Consider the following 17,887-nt stretch of genomic DNA (forward strand, 5'->3'; position numbering starts at 1 on the left):
AGTAAGGTGCACACCAGTCATCCTAGTGTCCTGAGAAGCTGAGGCAGAAAGATCACAAGTTTGAGGCCAGCCTTAGCAACTTAAGGAGACCCTGTCTCAAAATAGAAAGGGCTGGGACTGAAGCTTAGTGGTAAAGTTCCCCTGAATATTTTGTCCGTAGTACTGGGGAAGGAGTCAGTTCAGCAGGTCTTCACAGAAAGGAGGAATCTCATTTGGGGAGTCTCCTAGCAGAGCAGACCCAAGGGTCTGTATCTGATTCTGTAAATAAAGTTATATTAGATTGTGGCCCCACCCATTCTTTTGTGAGACTGTGTGGCACATTGCCTATATACTTACTACCTGGTGTGTTTTAGAAAAAGTTTAGTGACCTTGGCCATAACATATTTTTGAAACTCTGAATAAGATTACCCATAGTCCAACACCAGGGCTCTACTTCCTGGACTATCTAATGAATTTGCTTCACCCCACCCTACCTGCCACTCAAGTCAGGAGCCTCTGGTCTCTAAACACTCTGGAAGTAGAATAGTGTCTGTAGTGGAGGTAGGGGGCTGGGCATTTCACTCTATATTCTTCCCTAAAACATTTGATCACCCCATCCTGCAACTGTTGGAGACTCCTAATTTCTCAGGACCTCTGCTACTGTTTAGCGGCTTGGTAAGTGTTGCCCAGCAAAACCAGGATTTGCAACACTGATAGGAGTCACAGTCATTGGGAAGTACTCTGTATTCTTTGATGCAGCAGCCCATGCTTTAGTGACTTTTGTGCCCTAGCAAGTGGGAGAGGGAAGCTGCAGGCAGAGCTGCCACCTAAAGCATGAAGAAACACAAAGAATGCATTTCTAAAAGTGGCTGAGCCAGGGTGAACTCTTGACTAGTAAGAGCTAGAAGAAATAGAGCAACAGCCATTCCCATTTTATAGATAACAAAACAGAGGCCCCGACAATCTAGGTAACTTCATTTTGACTGCCAGCAGACGCTGCCTCTGATGCCTGATAAGGAGGGTGTTTCTTCCTGTGGAGATGTCCCAGTGAAATGCTGGATCAAGAAGTCATGAATTTCTGTTGCAGACTTTCGAAAGATGTGGCTTTTGAGGATTAGATACAGCTAAGATCCTCTGTAGGGCTAACTTCTTTTAGTCCCAATAACCACCAAGGTATTACTTATCAAATAATGTTGCAATTTGGGATCTGATTTCTGACTAGTCCTTTATTTAGAAAACCACTGGTAGTAAATAAGGGTGACATTTTCCAAACCTTCCTGGAAAATACAGATACAAAATGAGAATGAAGCAGATAGAGTTGTCCAGATTTCCAACCAGCATGATCATTGCTATAGAAAAATCTGTTTATAACTATCCACTTCTTAAAACCTTTCACTATTTATTGCTCTGCCGTTCTTTGAGGAAAAGACCAAAGTCCTTGTCGTGGCATTTGAGGTCTTTCCTGTGTGGGCGCTGCCTGTCTCATCTGTCTCACCTCTCAGTACCTCACACATTTTCCTTCCAGCCTAAGTGGGTTTCTGCATTTGGACCCACCTCAGGACTTTGAAAGACATCTTTAAATTGTCTGGCTCATTCCCACATTGTCCTCCCATCTCAGCTAAGTTAGTGTTGGATCTGGGAGGCCTCCTCTGAGCTTTGGAGATTGAGTTGGGTCTCCTCCCTTGCCCAGTCCTGAATCATGTCAGCTATACCATTCAGTTGCTTGTTCACTGTTCCTCCTTAGACTGTAAGCTTCTTGTAAGAATGCCGCTCTTTTTTTCAGTTTTGATTCTATAGTTACCAGGAAGAGGAATCCACTTGTACTAGTTACTATAAATGGGATTTGTGGTGAGAAAATATATAAAGCAATAAAGAAATCCTGGCGGAAATCTAATATCTGTAAGGAGCTGTCCCTATTGGAACCACAGTGGGAATTCCTCAAGATGGCACAGGTGTTTTGTGCCTCTCTGCTCCTCTGCACCCAAGTTCTATTTGCCCTTCTTTCTCCTGTTGGTTTCTTGAGCTCATACACATGACTGCATGAAGTTTTTGCATGATCTCACTTTGCCCGTGTGGCCTTGGATGCCCCCCCCAGCCCTGGCAGGCACTCTTAATCTCATGGCTTTGTTTCCTGCTCCCCATTCATTTGGTTCTCTGTTTCTCACTTGCAAATTTCTAAGCAAGCACACTGGTCAACCTACTCACCGTTTTGAGCCAAGGCACACCAGTCAGAAGTCATCATCTTGTAGGTGGGGTCTCCTGGAGTCAGGTCCTCACCACAGACCAATCAAACATGTTTGGAGCTGGTGAGGTTCTATGGGTCAGAACCTGGCTGCCATGATGGGCATCTCTTATTTTGGTTTCTCTTCCTGTCTCTCTGCTGACAAGGATGTTAGGCATGTATATTTTATGGACTTGATGGTATCCTTTGTTGTTTTCCATTTTTTTTAGATATCATTAATGGAGCTCAAGAAAAATGTGTATTGCCTCCTATGGATGGCTACCCCCACTGCGAGGGGAAGATCAAGGTAAGGCTGAAGCATCACCTGCTCATTTCCATCATCCTCAATCTTCCACCCCCCCCCCCCCCGCCATAGATACAAATGAGTGAGTGAGCCCTGGAAGTGAGTTATTTAAGGGGTGCCTCCATCCTTCAGTGTTGCATTGTGGCCATCATGACCCTTCTCTGCTTATGCCAACCTCATGGAGTTAGTCAACATTGACCCTCCATGGTCACACTGGAAGAGCCTGGGCTGCTTTGGGTGCCTGCCATAAGGCTGCTTTCTTTCCCAGCCTCTAGTGGGTGGGTGCTCCTGTGAGGGTTACTTAGTGTCCACCTGCCCCCTACCCCCACCCCCCTGCTGCCTTAGTCCCAGGCTCCTGATCATTTAATCCAGGCTGCAGTTTTGGTGCCACATTTGCATTTGTGGTGAGTACCCAGAGATACTTGGCCACTCTTTCAGAGTTATCATTTTTTATTTTTTGGTGCTGGGGATCAACCCATGCCTCATGTATGCTAAGCACATTCTCTAACACCAACCTGCAGCCCCAGCCCAATGTTACATTTTTAAAAAAATCCATAGCGACAGTGAAGAGATTAGTGGTTGCCAGGGGGTTGGGGGGTGGGAGTCATGAGGTAAAGCAGAAGGGATTATTTAGGCAATGAACTATCCCGTTGATAATTTCACGGTGGATGCATGCTATAATACATTTATCTAAAGCTATGGAATGTACAACACCAAAGGTGAAGCCTAATGTGGATGGTGGTCTTGAGTTGATATTGATGTGTTCGTGTAGGTCACTGATTATAGCAAATGTAACACTCTGATGTAGGATATTGATGGGAGTGGTGTGTTGGGGAGAAGGGTGCATAGAAGCTCTGTACCATCCACTCACTTTTGCTGTGAACCTAAAACTGCTCTAAAACATAAAGTCTGTAGTTAAAAAGAAAATTGTATAGCCTGCCCAGTAGCTTTCAGGGAGAAGTTTCAGTTTAGGTCTGCAGTTATGACTGTGAGACCAACCTGTCAAGCACTTGCTGGTCTCCTTTGGGGCAGGTGCTTTCCCGATGCCCAAATTGCACTCAGGCCCACCTGCACACACTCTGTGTTTCAGGCACTGGTGAAACCCTAGTTTCCAGAAGATGTGCACTTGGCCTTGATAAAACTCCGCTAGGCATGGCCTCTCCTGGCCTCACTCTACACTAATTGCCCCAGCTCTGGCCTAGCTGAAGCCAATGTCTTCCTGTGGGTGCTCCAGGTGTTGAACATCTGGTCATCTTGGCTCAGCAACCCCCTTGCTCTGTTGTTAAGCTATGGTTTGAACCATTCACCCTGTTATCATCCTTTATACCCCCTCCTTCTCTCAGCAGATGGGTAGGAGCCCAAGGAATTGAGAGCTGAAAGGTGTTCATGTGTGTTCTTGTCATTTCAGTGGATGAAAGATATGTGGCGCTCGGATCCCTGCTACGCAGACTATGGAGTGGATGGGTCCACCTGCTCTTTTTTTATTTACCTCAGTGAGGTAAGTAACTAGCTTCCTGTAGCTCCTGGAGGTGCATGTGTGTGGTTAAACTGTTTTGTGGCTGAGCCTGGAATTTGAAAAGTTTCAAGATGCATGGTGTTGTTTTTATATGGAGGACCTATGGTCTCTTTGTCATTATTCTCCCCACCTCTCAAAGATTTTTTTTTTCCTTAGTAGAAAAACAGGCTTGAGTTAGCTGTTCACTTTTTTCCTTCAATTTTTCCTATGATTTACCATCTGAACAATGTTTAAGACCAATTCAGTGGCATTGAGTACTTTTACACTGTTGTGCAAACATCAACACCACCCATCTCCAGAATCATTTTCATCTTGCACAACTGAAACTCTGTACCTAGTTAGCACTAATTCCACACCTCTGTCCCCTAGCGCCTAGCAGCCATCATTCTACTTTCTGTCTCTTTGAACTTGACTATTCTAGTTACCCTCTAAAAACAAAATCGTATAATTTGGCATTTTGCATCTGGCTCACTTCACTAATCTTCAAGTTGTAGTATGTGTTAGAGTTTCTTTCCATTATATACTGTGTGTATATACTACCATTTGCTTATTTATTCACCTATCATTGAACGCTTGGGTTGCTTCTCCCTTTGGCTTTTGTGAATAATGCTGCTTTGAGCCTGGGTGTATAATTTTCTCTTGAATACCTGGCTTTCAGTTCTTTGGAAAGTATATACCCAGAAGTGGAATTACAGGATCATTCAATAATTTTATTTTTTCATTTCTTGAGGACCTCTGTACTGTTTTCTGTTGACAGTTAATACCATTTTACGTTGCCACCAAGAACAAGGGTTCCAGATTCTCCACATCTTCACCAATACTTGGTACCTTCTGTGTTTTTGATAGCAGCCGTCTTTATGGATGTGAGGGGTAACTCATTGTGGTTTTGGTTTGCATTTCCTTTTTTTTAGTGATACCGAGCTTCTTGTCATGTGGCCAGAGTTAGCCCTTTTCTTAAAGGTTGAATTAGTTACTTTTGCCTTCTCTTACTTCTATTATTGCACCCTTGAATTTAAATAGCAGCTTTTTGTTTTTTTGTTTTAAATAAGGATTGCAGAGCATTTTCCAGACCACACAGGTTTTGCTGTAGGCTTCAGTGATCTTCATTTCACCTTGAGGAAAGTCAAGGAGTGGAGAGGTGTTAAGGTCTATCCAGAAGGAGCTGAAGGGGAAGAACCTCTAGGGAACCAAACCCTGCTCTTTCTCCTTCTCCCACTGATGGCCAGGCCAGCCCTCAGGGCTGATGAAACAGGTGCAGACCAGTTTCAGAGGATGCAGCTCAGTGGGCTTTCTGCTGCCATTTCTTTTTCGTCCTATCCTATTTGTGTGTGCTGTTGATATTGCCATTTAGCCAACATCAACAGCTCCCTGGTGCTCCATGGAAAATGACTCCAGTTTTGAAGCTAAATTAAATGTGTTTGCCATAGTTTTTCGTGGTGATGTTACAGGGCAAGTTCCCACTGTAGAGCTGAGGCCACTAGAGTGGTCCTTTCTTGCTGGCTCTTTCAATCACATCAGAAAGATTTCAGAGATGTCTCTCGAGAGTACTAGGCATACTTTCACTGAAGGGATAGGAAAAGGGGACACTCTCAAGCAGAGAGTGTGTCCTCTCAGAGAGGAGACGAACAAAATGCCCCTCCTTCCCTCTAGTTTCATTGAGGGTCCAAGGAGAGTTTCCAGAGAGTCCCACCCTTGTCTATCCTCTTGACTTTTGACTGACAACAGAATCATATCAGTCTTCTAAGTCCTCACTGTGCATGGTAAAGGTCCAGGGCAATGTTCGGTCATTTAGGCCCATGCTGGTCACAGTTCTAATTGGGTCCTCTAGATATATCTCCCTGACTTCTTTTCTTTTAATATTTATTTTTTAGTTGTAGTTGGACACAATATCTTTATTTATTTATTTTTATGTGGTGCTGAGGATTGAACCCAGGGCCTCACTCGTGCTAGGTGAGTGCTCTACCTCTGAGCCACAACCCCAGGCCTCTCCCTGACTTCTGAAACCTGGTCTGTGAAAGGGTCACAAAAGTCCCCCCTTCAGAGTAACTTCTGTTCTTCTTATGGGCATTTTGGGTCCACATTTCTCCTGCATATGAAGGTCAGCTTGGTAGGACCAGCTTATAGAATGACTCCTTAACCTCATATTCCCACCACTTGGGTCTGTTAGTGGGATTCAGGTGCCTCTCTTTTCTGTTTCATAAGGTGACAGGGGCAGTCCTCTTTTGATTACAGAAGTCAGATCATTACTGGTAACCAGCATGCCAGCATGTATCCCTGCATTCTATGGAGTTTGTCTCTCTTTTTAGATCATTCCCTCTTTCTTTAGTACATTCAAATCAGACTTTTTTTTTTTTTTTTTTTTTTTTTGGCATAGTGCGGGGGATTGAACCCAGGGCTTCTCATATGATGTACCACTGAGCTATACTTCCAGTCCCACAGACTTTTTTTTTTTTTTGACAAGTTGTTCAATGGTCACTCTGTGGCCATCATGAGAACCTCAGAATAAATGAGTTTAAAACCTCTTGGAAATTAAAACTTCAAACTTCAAGAGTTGGGCTTGTGGTGTGTCTCATTAGCAGGCTGCTAGCAAATACATTTTTATTTTTATGTTTTTATTTTACTGGGGACTGAACCTCTACCACTGAGCTACATCCCCAGGCCCACATCTACCCCTTTTTTCATTGTCAAGACAGGGTGTTGCTAAGTTGCAATCCCCCTGCCTCAGCCTCCTGAGTTGCTGGGATTATAGGCATATGCCAGGGGCCGGACTACTGGTTATCTCTGTGTGTTTCTTATTTGTGACTTGGGTGGCCTGTGGCCTACGTTCTCATTTCCTTCTGTAAGGGGGTAAGGCTTGGGGCTGCAAATGAACCTTCACTCCAGTGAGAAGTCAATTAGAAGTACCTTTCCTGCCCCGAGGGAGAGACTTCTCATTCAATTTAATTTTCAAGTTTTCTTCCCCTTTCCCTGTGATAGAATATAGCCAGAATCCAACTGTGCACTATGATTGACAAACTGAGCCAAATTCACACCTTCCTAAGAAGGAGAGGACTGAGGACAGAATAGAAGAGTTTACATTCCCATGTCAGCTTCCTCTCCATCTCTGAGGCAGGAGCTGGGAAGGTGTCGGGGTGCAGTAAAGACCACTGAAAAGCCAGGTGCAGTGGTACATTCCTGTAATCCCAGCAATTCAGGAGGCTGAGGCAGGAAGATCATATGTTCAAAGCCAGCTTCAACAACTTAGGGAGGCCCTAGGAGACCCTGTCTCATAAAAAAATAAAAAGGTCTGGGGTTGTGGCTCAGTGGTTTAGTGCCCCTAGGTTCAATCCACAGTACCAAAGGGGGGGGGGGAACCCCACCTGCTAGAAAGAGACTGCAATCATTCATGACCTGTTCCCTTCCTTTGAGACCACTGCCCAGTTCCCGTTCCCAGTGGAGGAAGGATGGAGCTGAAAGGAAAGAAAAGCAAGGTTCTGAAGGGACTGCTGGACAGACTGGGCTCTGCGTGGGTCATCTGTACTTACTCTGGAGACAGAGTGTTTCCTTTCAGGACCTGATTCTTGTAGTCACAAGGTGTGGAATGGGAATTCATTACTTAATCACTCTTTTCTGCAGATGATCAGGTTTTCCCTTTCGTTCAGGCAAATTCTAAGTGAGCACTTATTGAACATCTGTCATAATCATCTATTGTCAACTACTGAGAACTCAATTTCTTTCCATCATGCTGTGTGCTCATCCTAAGAGTCAGATGGGAGAGGAAGAATGATCCAGGAAGGATAGAGATGGTTTCTCTTGGGAGAGTGCTAGGAACCTCTTTTTTAAAGTTTTATTCTAAAAATAACCCTGAACCAGGACTTAAATTTTTTTTTTTTAATCAAAGCATCATCAAGTTACCTTATAAGAGTTGAAAAGTTTCACTGTGATGGTCGTCACTTCAATAGGATTACTTACTGCCTTAGAGCCTCATAACTGAACTTCAGCTTCTATTTTTTCTGTTTTCTATGTTTTGTGATTTTGTGAAAGTGACTCAACTTCTTCGTGCCCGGGGTTCTTCCTTTAGTAACTATTAGTTTTAATTTTTGTTTGGTTTTGAAGGCCCTTACCTTGAATGTATTGTGAGGATTCCCGTTTCTATGAGAAAGTACTTAGAGCAGAGCCTAGAAATGGAAGACAGGCAATCAACATAACTGATACATTTATGATTTTCAATGTCATCATTATTTGAAGATAGTTGTGGACTGTCACTTAGCCTTGGGCGTTATAAGTGGGCTTTTGGTTCCATTTTAGAATTAAAATCAATTTATGGTTCTCGCTCACCAAATCTGATTTAACTTTAGATCCTTTGACTTCTGGTAATTTAGAAATTCAACTGTTCCCTTTGTGCTTTTTTTAAATTGAAAAATAGAAATTGTCTAAGTTTGTGCAACACAATGTTTTGATACACACATATATTGTAAAAGACCAAATCAAGCTAATTAGCATGCCCTTTACCTCACTTATTTTTTTTAATGGAAAGCACATTTCCCCTTGCCTGCTTATCTCTGGATATGATGCTTGTGTTTGCATTTGAATTGGGAACTGGTGTATATGGAGTCAGTATACCCACTATAATTATTAATGTGAAATTGGCAGAGATGGTTTCCAAAGCCAATTAATTCCTTCAATTAATTCCCATCTAGTATTTTAAATCCCAGATAATACCTAAGTCGTTGTTGGGGTTTGCTGGTCTGATTTTGGTTTATTTTTTCCTTTTCTGTCTCTCCCCCATTTCCTCTAACCCCTCTCTCTTCTCCTTGTTTTCTTACTTCATTGAACCCTGAAGATTGATAATTTCCTATATCATATGCCAGATTTCTCTAGCAGGTGATAAGATAATCTAGAGGGATATCCTTATTTGGCTTCTCAACTTGATCAGCATATGCTCCAGTGACTTTTGTTCTAGTAATCCTATTGAAAGAGCCAATTCTTTTTTCTATCTATGTTTAACATTAGAAGTTTGACAGATCTCACAAGGAAATAAAGTAAAATGTCTCATCTTTTTAGTTACCAGGTGAATTGCAGTATCAGGTGCAGAACTGTGTTTTTTTTTTTTTTTTAATATTTATTGTTTTTAGTTGTAGCTGGACACAATACCTTCATTTTCTTTATTTTTATGTGGTGCTGAGGATCGAACCCAGGGCCATGCTCATGCTAGCCTAGTGCTCCACTATTGAGCCCCAGCCCCAGCCCTGTCTTAATAAGTGGCATTCTTTTCTTCCTTCATTCATTCCTTCTTCTTAGGGTTGTCTCAGTGGCCAGATCCCACTGAATTACAGATTTAGAAACTTCTACTTTTGTCCTCATTATGTGTGATCTACAAATCATTTTTGGTTAATCATGTAGGAAGTGAAGCCATCAGAATGACTGACCCCTTATAGTATCCCTGTGACTGCTTGTTATATGTCTGACACTGCAGTATGGCCTGGAATGGGCAGGACCATTGGGGTGGAAGAGTTTCCCTTGTTTTGGGGGTCTCTGGGTGGCAGAGAGAATGAAGCATCATTGAGCCCCTACTGTATGGTGGACACCTCAAATACCCAATCTCATTTAAACCACTCATCAGTTCTGATGGTTAATGGAAACCCAAGTCACAGATAGCTCAGACGTCTCTTCGCTGCTCCTTGGTCCCAAAGAAAACTCAGGCATGTAATTTATAGGAATTGACTTTGCATTCAGCCTTTTTACTTAAATCACCTGTGTTTCAAATGTGGCTCTATTTAGCTAGATTCAATTAATTAATTTTTATTACTAATTTTCTAATATGCCATAATTTTGATACTGCTCTCACAAAACAAAAGAGACCTCACTACCTTCTCTTGAGGATATAACTCATGAAAATCAAGTGTCAGCCATTCTAAGTGATAGGAGTGAATGAATGATTTATTAAGCAGCCTTGTATTTCCAGAACATCAGGCAGATCATTTTCTGTATCTGTTTTTGTGAGCCATGTAACTACTCCCGTTATAGAGACAGGGTCCTATAAAATAATTACTCTGAATGTCATTGTTTCAGGTATATTAACTTGGCTGTCTGCGGAGCCTTTTATTGCTATCAGCTTTTACAAAATTTAGCATGAATTTCTTCACCCCTATGGATATTATATTGATGGATGTTGCTGATCTATTTGACACCCACACATTTTTCTTTTCATATTATTGTTTCAGAAACTAGCAAGCCGCACACCTCTCTAGGATTCTTAATTTGTTTGTTATTTTTTTAGTCACTTGCATTGCCATAGCAAGTGTAGTCAATCTGAAATAATGAAGTTATCCAGTGATTGATTGCTAGATCTTTAGATGTGTACAGACTATTGCTTCAAATGCCAATTGAGACTGGTACATGTGCATATGTGTATGTTTGTGCACACACGTGTGTGTGTGTCCCTTATAATAGAACAAAAGAAGCAATTCCGTGAATTACCCATCAATCCATTTCTTATATTTCATGAACAACATGCATAAAGGTCTTTGCCTCTTTTTGTTTTCCCTTGGCAATATGTAAAACTAATATTGGCTGAGCATGCTATTAACCTTGAGTTTAAATTCAGCATACTTAATCCTTTGATTAATGCCAAGATTAATGCCCAACAGGAAAGGTTGAAAGCTTAAATGTTTGTGAATGCGAGCATGAAATGAAATCCTAATAACCAGCACAATGATTTGGATTTATGGGCTGTGTTGGCTGTTAAAGATAACTTGGGAAATGGTGTCTCACAGACTAATTTGTCAAAGTGGACCACGAGAAAGAATTGACTGTTCAGTTGGCAGGAGCAAACCTGAATGAGAGAAACCTAATATTTGGGGATGGGTCAGGAAGTACTGGAATAATACCACTAGGCTGTTGTCTGAGAATATCAACAAACGCCTCGTACATGGTGAGCTGTGTGAAATGGGAAATTCCCCTCTGCCAGATAAGATTTCTTGGCAGTAGAGCTGGTGTGAGAAATTTGTGATCATGTTCTTTCCGTTTCCTCAGTTCAGCTTTTTTTTTTTTTTTTTTGGTATCTTTTTCATCTGTGTGTATTCATTGCTCTCATTACCTGAGTTTGAAGATGTTCTTAGCAAATGAAGATTTTTTTTGAAAAAACAGCACTGAGTTTACAGTTTGTGTCTGCCTGATTTCTCCACTCTGTCCCCCAACTTCTACCAAGTTGTTCTCTATGATGCTCCTGGATTGTCTGTGGATTTCAGATACTACAGCATTTATAGTTAGACAACTTCTGGCCTCCACCTCCCAAAAATCAGAAGAAGAAGAAAAAGCAAGTCTTTCCAAGCCTGAAACTACTGCTTCTTGGCTTCTTGAAATACATGTGACTGGCAGTAACTTCAAAGAGTATATTCAATTTGTTTTTTACACACTTGTAAATATTGCCTCTTGTCATTTCTAGTGCATGCTCCACAATTATTTTTAAAATTTTTGTTCTGCTTATTTGTTTTTGGGTGGGGGTGATGGGGATAGAACCTAGTGGTGTTTAACCACTGAGCCACTTCCCTTTGTATTACTTTTTTTATTTTGAGACAGGATCTTGCTAAGTTGCTGAAGCTGGCTTTGAACTTGTGATCCTCCTGTCTCAGTCTCCCAAGCTGCTGGGATTACAGGTGTGTGCTGGTGCACCCAGCTAAACTGTTGTTTTAAACTTTTTTAATTTGAAAAATTTGAGACATATGCAGTAGAGATAAGTTGTGCCAGTCCTTTCAGTTGGCAGCTCATGGCCAGTCTCAGTTCATTTATTCCCTCCCTCTGCTCCATTATTTTGAAACAAATCACAAACATCCTATCATCTGTAAATATTTCAATATGTGTTTTTAAAAGAGACTCTTAGGATATGGTAGCCAAGTGCTGTACCACTGACCTACACCCCCAGCCTCGGGGTTCCTTCTTAATACATTAGAAATACTTCTATGATGTGATTTCTCATCTCTTATTTGGTCATTCTGAGAAACTGTTCATATAGAAACTGTTTTGGGTAGAAAGCAGGTACCAGGGATTGAACCTGGGGGCTCAAAACCACTGAGCCATATCCCCAGCCCTCTGTAATTTTTTTTTTTTTTTTTTTTTTTTTGAGATAGGGCCTCACTAATTTGCTGAGGCTGGCTTTGAACTTGTAATCCTCCTGCCTCAGCTTCCTGAGCCACTGGGATTACAAGTGTGCACTACCACGCCCAGCAAAAAATCTTTATTTCTAAGTTGTTTTACTAGCATCTTGCACTGGTGACCAGCACTTTTTGAACTTTTGGTTCTTTTGATTGTTAATATGCTTTTGTTGTGTTCTCATTACAAAATAATTGAAGAAACATATCTGATAAATTTGATCCATTGCAATTATTTTCTTGCTGATTGTCAGTTGTCCCTGCACTGGCCAGTGGGAACATATTCATATCGCCTTCTATATCCTTTTGGCATGACCCTGGTATTTTTAAATATCTTTCCCTCTTTATTTTTTGCAGTACTACAGACTGAACCCAGGGCTTTGCACATGTTAGGCAAACACTCTGGCACTGAGATACATCTCCAACCCTTAATAGTTTTCTTGTTTCCCGGTTTGACAAGGTCTTGTAGGTTCATCTTACACAGTTGATGCCAGACCTGGGAATCAAGTCATTCCTTAAGGACCCTTGTTCATCTTTGTGGGAAATAATGCACAGTCAGGCCACTAGGGGCATTCTCTGCCCTTGGGATTTTCTGGGTGCTAAGGAAATTAACGATGAACATTCCTCATTAAGATTATGCTTTATGAAAGGAGATAGTAACATAAAGAATATAATCTCTCAGACTGTAAGTACCATAGAGAAAAATAAAACAAAACATACCAGACATGCTCATGAGAACTGATGGGGTCATTTTGGACAGTGCTCAGATAAGGGCCTAGTAGAAGGGGAGGAAATGGTGTTTGAAGGAGGTGAGGGAGAAACAAGTGCCGACATCTGACAGGTATTTTAACAGGAAGTAGAGATGGCAAGCGCAAAGGCCCCGAGGATCATCAACCTCCAAGATTAATTTCAAGTACAAGAACAGTAATCTCCTAAGAGATCTCTGTTTTGTCTTCTGTAGAGTGATGCTGGACATACGCTTATTGAATGAGTGATTATATTCAAAGCATATTTTTAAAAATTGGCAATCGCCTGTTGTTGTTATTCTGAGCGAATAACTTCTTTCAGCTATAACCTTCTTATCTTGAAAAAAAAAAGTCACTGTAAAATCCGTGACATTAAAATCTGCTAAGGCATTCGGGTTGAAACGTGAAGCAGGGACATTTAGAGCAAGTATTAACAAGTTTACTATAATGCTCTCTAATATATCTATGAGAGATTGTGAGGGATCAAATTAGACTATTAAAATGGAATGAGCCAATTAGAAGCCACAGCTTTCTTGCCAGTCTTTTCTCATTATCACTCAACATTGTTTGTCTATCTCTGCACGGCAGGCAAAATTGCTCACTGAACACCAAAGCACTACATCCTTGGTCTCCAGAAGGTGACCGCCTCCTAAACTTGGGTGATCCTTGCTGTCGATGTGCTCTTGTGGATGCATACCAGACGGGGCCAGGTCTGCCAGTGTGCCCTGAGAAGTGTGCCTAGCATGAGGTGGTCTAAGAAGTGTGTCGGCATGTGTAACTTGTGTGATTGGCTACAGAGGAATTCATTTGCCACCCCTCCTGTGTGAAGGAAAATTGACTTTTCTCCTACCGTGACTTGGGATGGATGCTGGGAACTCTGTGTCATCATCTCATTAGAATCCCACTGGTTTTGTGGCACATTGAAGACTTACTGCAGCTTCTCTTTGGCTTCTGCTCCTTTCTTGCATCCTGAGCAGATCTCTCCGGGGTCACTGCAGCCCTTGACTCTCTCCTGCATGTAGCCAGTTCTGTGCTTTGTGTTTATAATATTCCTGTGAAGGGGCAACAATACAGTATTATAAAAGTTCCCCCTCCCCTTCAGTCTTGCTTCATGCAGTTTCAGTTACCCAGAGTTAAGTGTAGACTTACAGTATTAAATGGAAAATTCCAGAAAAAAAGAAAAAGAAAAACAGTTCATCAGGTTTTTTGCTTTTTGGATTTGTTACTTTTGTTGTTTTGGTATTGGGGATTGAACCCAGGTGTGCTTTATCACTTGTCCACATCCCTAGCCCTTTATATTTTTTATTTTGATATGGGGTCTCACTAAGTTTCTTAAGGCCTTACTAAACTGATGAGGCTGACTCTGAACTTGTGATTCTCCTGCCTCAGCCTCCAGAGACACTGGGATTACAGGTATGCGTCACCGTGCCTGGCCAGTTCATCAGTTTCAAATAAATTTTATTATAGCACAGTTTTAATTTTCCTACTTTATTATTAGTATTGTTCACTTTTTACTATGTTTTATTTATAAATTAAGCTCTCTCAGAAGTATGTACATATAGGAAAACACAGCATATGTGGAGTTTGGTACTATGCATGGAAGATCTTGGAACACATCTCTTATAGATAAGGAGGGATTAACATGGAAGAATACACAAGGTGATTGCCTGTCTGGATCCTACCATCTAGCTGCATGGCTTTAAGCTTTTGCTTGAGTTTTTAGTCTCGTTTCTCCTTACAAAGGTCAAAATGAAAACCCCCTTGCCTTACTGTGGTGTTGAAAGTGTCTAATAAAATGAAAGTGGTCAAGTGCACCGGAGTGAAAAGAGGATGTTATCATGAGTATCTTTACTGCACACATCATCTCTTTGTTCATTTGTTACTCAGTGGATGTTGATGGAGTACTCTCCGTGATGGGCACTGTTGGGATGGGGATGTGATGAGTAGTCAGATGAAGTTCCTGCCCTCAGAAGCTCACACTCAGGGGGCAGCAAACAACAATAGTAAATTAATGCATACAGTAATTTCCACAAGTGGTAAGTCCTCTGATAAAAATATAGGGTAAGCCTTTAGAGAAAACAGGTAAGTAAAAGTCAAGGAAGACTTCTCTGAGAAGTTTATGGAGGAGATGGAGGAAGGAAGGCATGGAACACTCTGGAAGGAAGCATGTTTTGGGTAGGAGAAACAGCAAATGCAGGTGGCCTGAAGTATGGGGTTACCAGGTAAAAATGTAGGATACCTAGTGTCATTTGCATTCAGTTAATTTAAGTAAACAACCATTTTTTTTAAACATGTGGGACATACACTAGAATTAAATACTCATCTGAGATTTACATTTAATCAGGTTTCCTTGTTCTCTTTTCTTTTCCCTAATCTGGCAATCTTGACTAGGTGGGAATGGGCTTTGTATGTTTTTGGACTTGCAAGGTGTTCCATTTGTGCAGAGCAGAGTCAATGAGGCTGATGCTGTAAGGGTGGAGGTCAGATTCTACAGAATCTTTGTATTAATTCTGGGTTGTGTTCTGAGCATGATGGGAAGCCATCAGAGTATTCAAGTATGTACAGAGTGTGATCCAGTGTAGTCTTTAATACGACTGCTCTTGCTGCAGAGAATAGACACAAGAGCGATAGTTGGATGCAGGAAACCATAATTGCTTTCATTGATGTTAGTACTGCTACGTGGCAGGAACACACTAGATGATTTTTTAAAGGATGTTATACAGAAGATTTAAGCCATACTGTCTTAACATGGAGCCTAGACTATGCTTATGGGGATGTAGGAACCATCTTCTAGTTTATGTGCTTAGCAAGCATGGCTCTGTTGTGAGAGGGACAGGTGTTATTTTGGCCCTTGCCATGTGTAGTCTCTTTCTTGCTATCTTCATCTGTATGATGCTCTTTCTTTCCCTCAAAATTATTTGAACACCCAAGTGAGGTGACGTATGTTGAGGGTTGATCCATACACTTGGTTCCTGCTGCTTTCTAGCATTTTCCTCTCCTTTGTCTCGCACACTCTGTCTCCTTCGCATAACCACTCAGCAAGCTGCTGGGACAACATATTAATGAACGCAGGTGTTTAGTGCAGAGATGTCTAGATAGCTGAGCCACTCACCAGGTGCAGGAGTCTTGTGCCGCTGCATTTCCCTTTTGAAACATTAGAAGGTAGAGTGAACAACCAGCAGTGTGTGGTAGGGAGAAGTCTTTTTAGATTTTTGTAGCATAGTCATTAATAAGTAACTTCATTTACTGTGTCATTAATATAACAAATTACTTGTGTGTGCATAAATGACAGTTTTACTTATTTGAAAATAACTGGTGTAAGAGGATGGTATGAAATTCTCTTTATGATTGTTCTTTCTCTCGTTGGGCGTGGGGCTACTGAGGATTGAACTCAGGCGCATTCAACCACTGAGCCACATCCTCAGCCCTATTGTGTATAGGGCTCTCTATTTTGATAGGGCCTCACAAAGTCACCTTTGCTGAGGCTAGCTTTGAACTTGCAATCCTCCTGCTTCAGCCTCCGCAGCCACTGGGATTAGAGGTGTGCACCACCGTGCCTGGCTTCCTTTCTGATCTTAGCAGATAATAGAATGAAACTGGTCACATTATCAAGCTCCTTCACCTTGCAGACAAGAAAGCACAAAAGGCAAATGGTTTGTTACATGCATAGTTCTTTGTAGAGTTGTACATGTAATCTATTTTGACTAATTCTGGATTCTGTACTCCTTCCCCGTTGAGCCTCTCTCTTGTCTCTCACTAACCTTGGCCTTAAGGTGAAGTTGTCATCCAGTCCTGCCACACACACACAGAGTTACCTTGGCAACTTCCCATGTGCCTTGATCCCTCCTCTCCCCCCACATGTAGCATAGCGACAGTATTAGTATTACATCATAGGGTCCTCCATGTATCAAATGATGTTGTGCACACAAGTTTTTGTGTTTATATTTTTCACTGGAGGTTGACCTATTCTCAGCCTAAAGTAAATGATTATATATTTATGTAATAATGTCATGTATATTCTATTCATTAATGTTTGTTATAAAAATCACAATATGCAGATTAACAGAAAAATTAAAAGCACCCATAACACAATTATCCAAGATAATCTGGTTTCTCTTGCACATTTTTTTCCACTTAGTTCTGACTATACTTTCCATCTGAAAAATATAGCATGAAATCCTATATGTCAGTGATCCACTAAAACAAAACACTTTACATTAATAGTGAAAGACATAGACAATTGTTCTGTTTTGTTTTGTTTTAAGAACATAACTATAGCATATGCCATATATGTGTACCAACATGCATATAGACCTCTGGAGTCATCTATCATTTTTCATTTTTACAACTACTTTATTACTTCCTCATTCCCCTTTAAACTCTAACGTGAGCTATATGTGTATCTACCAGCAGTTTCTTTTAAACATAATGAATTTGTCCATCCTGTGGACCTTGAAAATAATCCTGACCTAGTTAGAATTTTTTAGGGACTTGGAGAACTCTTTGATTCACAATCCTCATGATTAAGCTTCAAAACCTTCTTAGTTCAAAGAAGGCTAAATCACCAGAAGTAAGAATGTCAAAAACCAAATTGTCTTATTTTATATCTCCTCGCTCAGAGAAGAGTGATTGACAGGGCCCTCGCTGGAATATGCATCAATGTTCCAAAGTTCTAGCCTGGCTTGTCTTTGCTTTTGCTGCTCCTCATTTTGTGTCCTAAGATGAATGCTTAAAAAAGATTAGCTCATGTCCAAGGAGTTTTGTCTTCCAATCGAAGGTTATTACAGTAATGGTTCTGCTGCTCTATTGATTGTTGTGTGCGTGTTACTGTGAATTCAGATGGTTTTCTATTTTTGAATTGACTTGGGTAAATTACAGGATACTATTAAAGATTTCGAGTCCCTTCCCTGGTAGAGGGCTTCAGGCAGGACTTACTCAGGCTATTAGAGTTGGAAAGAGATGAGTGGAAGCCCTACACTGAGGGCAACTACA

General features: G+C 41.2%; 1 protein-coding gene across 7 annotated transcripts in view; it reads left to right on the top strand.

Annotated features, from left to right (window-relative positions):
• The window catches only part of Mgat5 (alpha-1,6-mannosylglycoprotein 6-beta-N-acetylglucosaminyltransferase), a 325,975-nt gene that overhangs the window by 183,331 nt on the left and 124,757 nt on the right, over positions 1-17,887 (top strand). For all 7 annotated transcript variants that reach the window (XM_071619287.1, XM_027954040.2, XM_071619288.1 and 4 more), the window contains 2 exons: positions 2,431-2,507; positions 3,913-4,002. In XM_071619287.1, the coding sequence (XP_071475388.1) occupies positions 2,431-2,507; positions 3,913-4,002 (167 nt within the window). The remainder of the gene's footprint in view (positions 1-2,430; positions 2,508-3,912; positions 4,003-17,887) is intronic.

Source organism: Marmota flaviventris, chromosome 11, assembly GCF_047511675.1.
Source record: "Marmota flaviventris isolate mMarFla1 chromosome 11, mMarFla1.hap1, whole genome shotgun sequence".
Classification (NCBI taxonomy): Eukaryota; Metazoa; Chordata; class Mammalia; order Rodentia; family Sciuridae; genus Marmota; species Marmota flaviventris.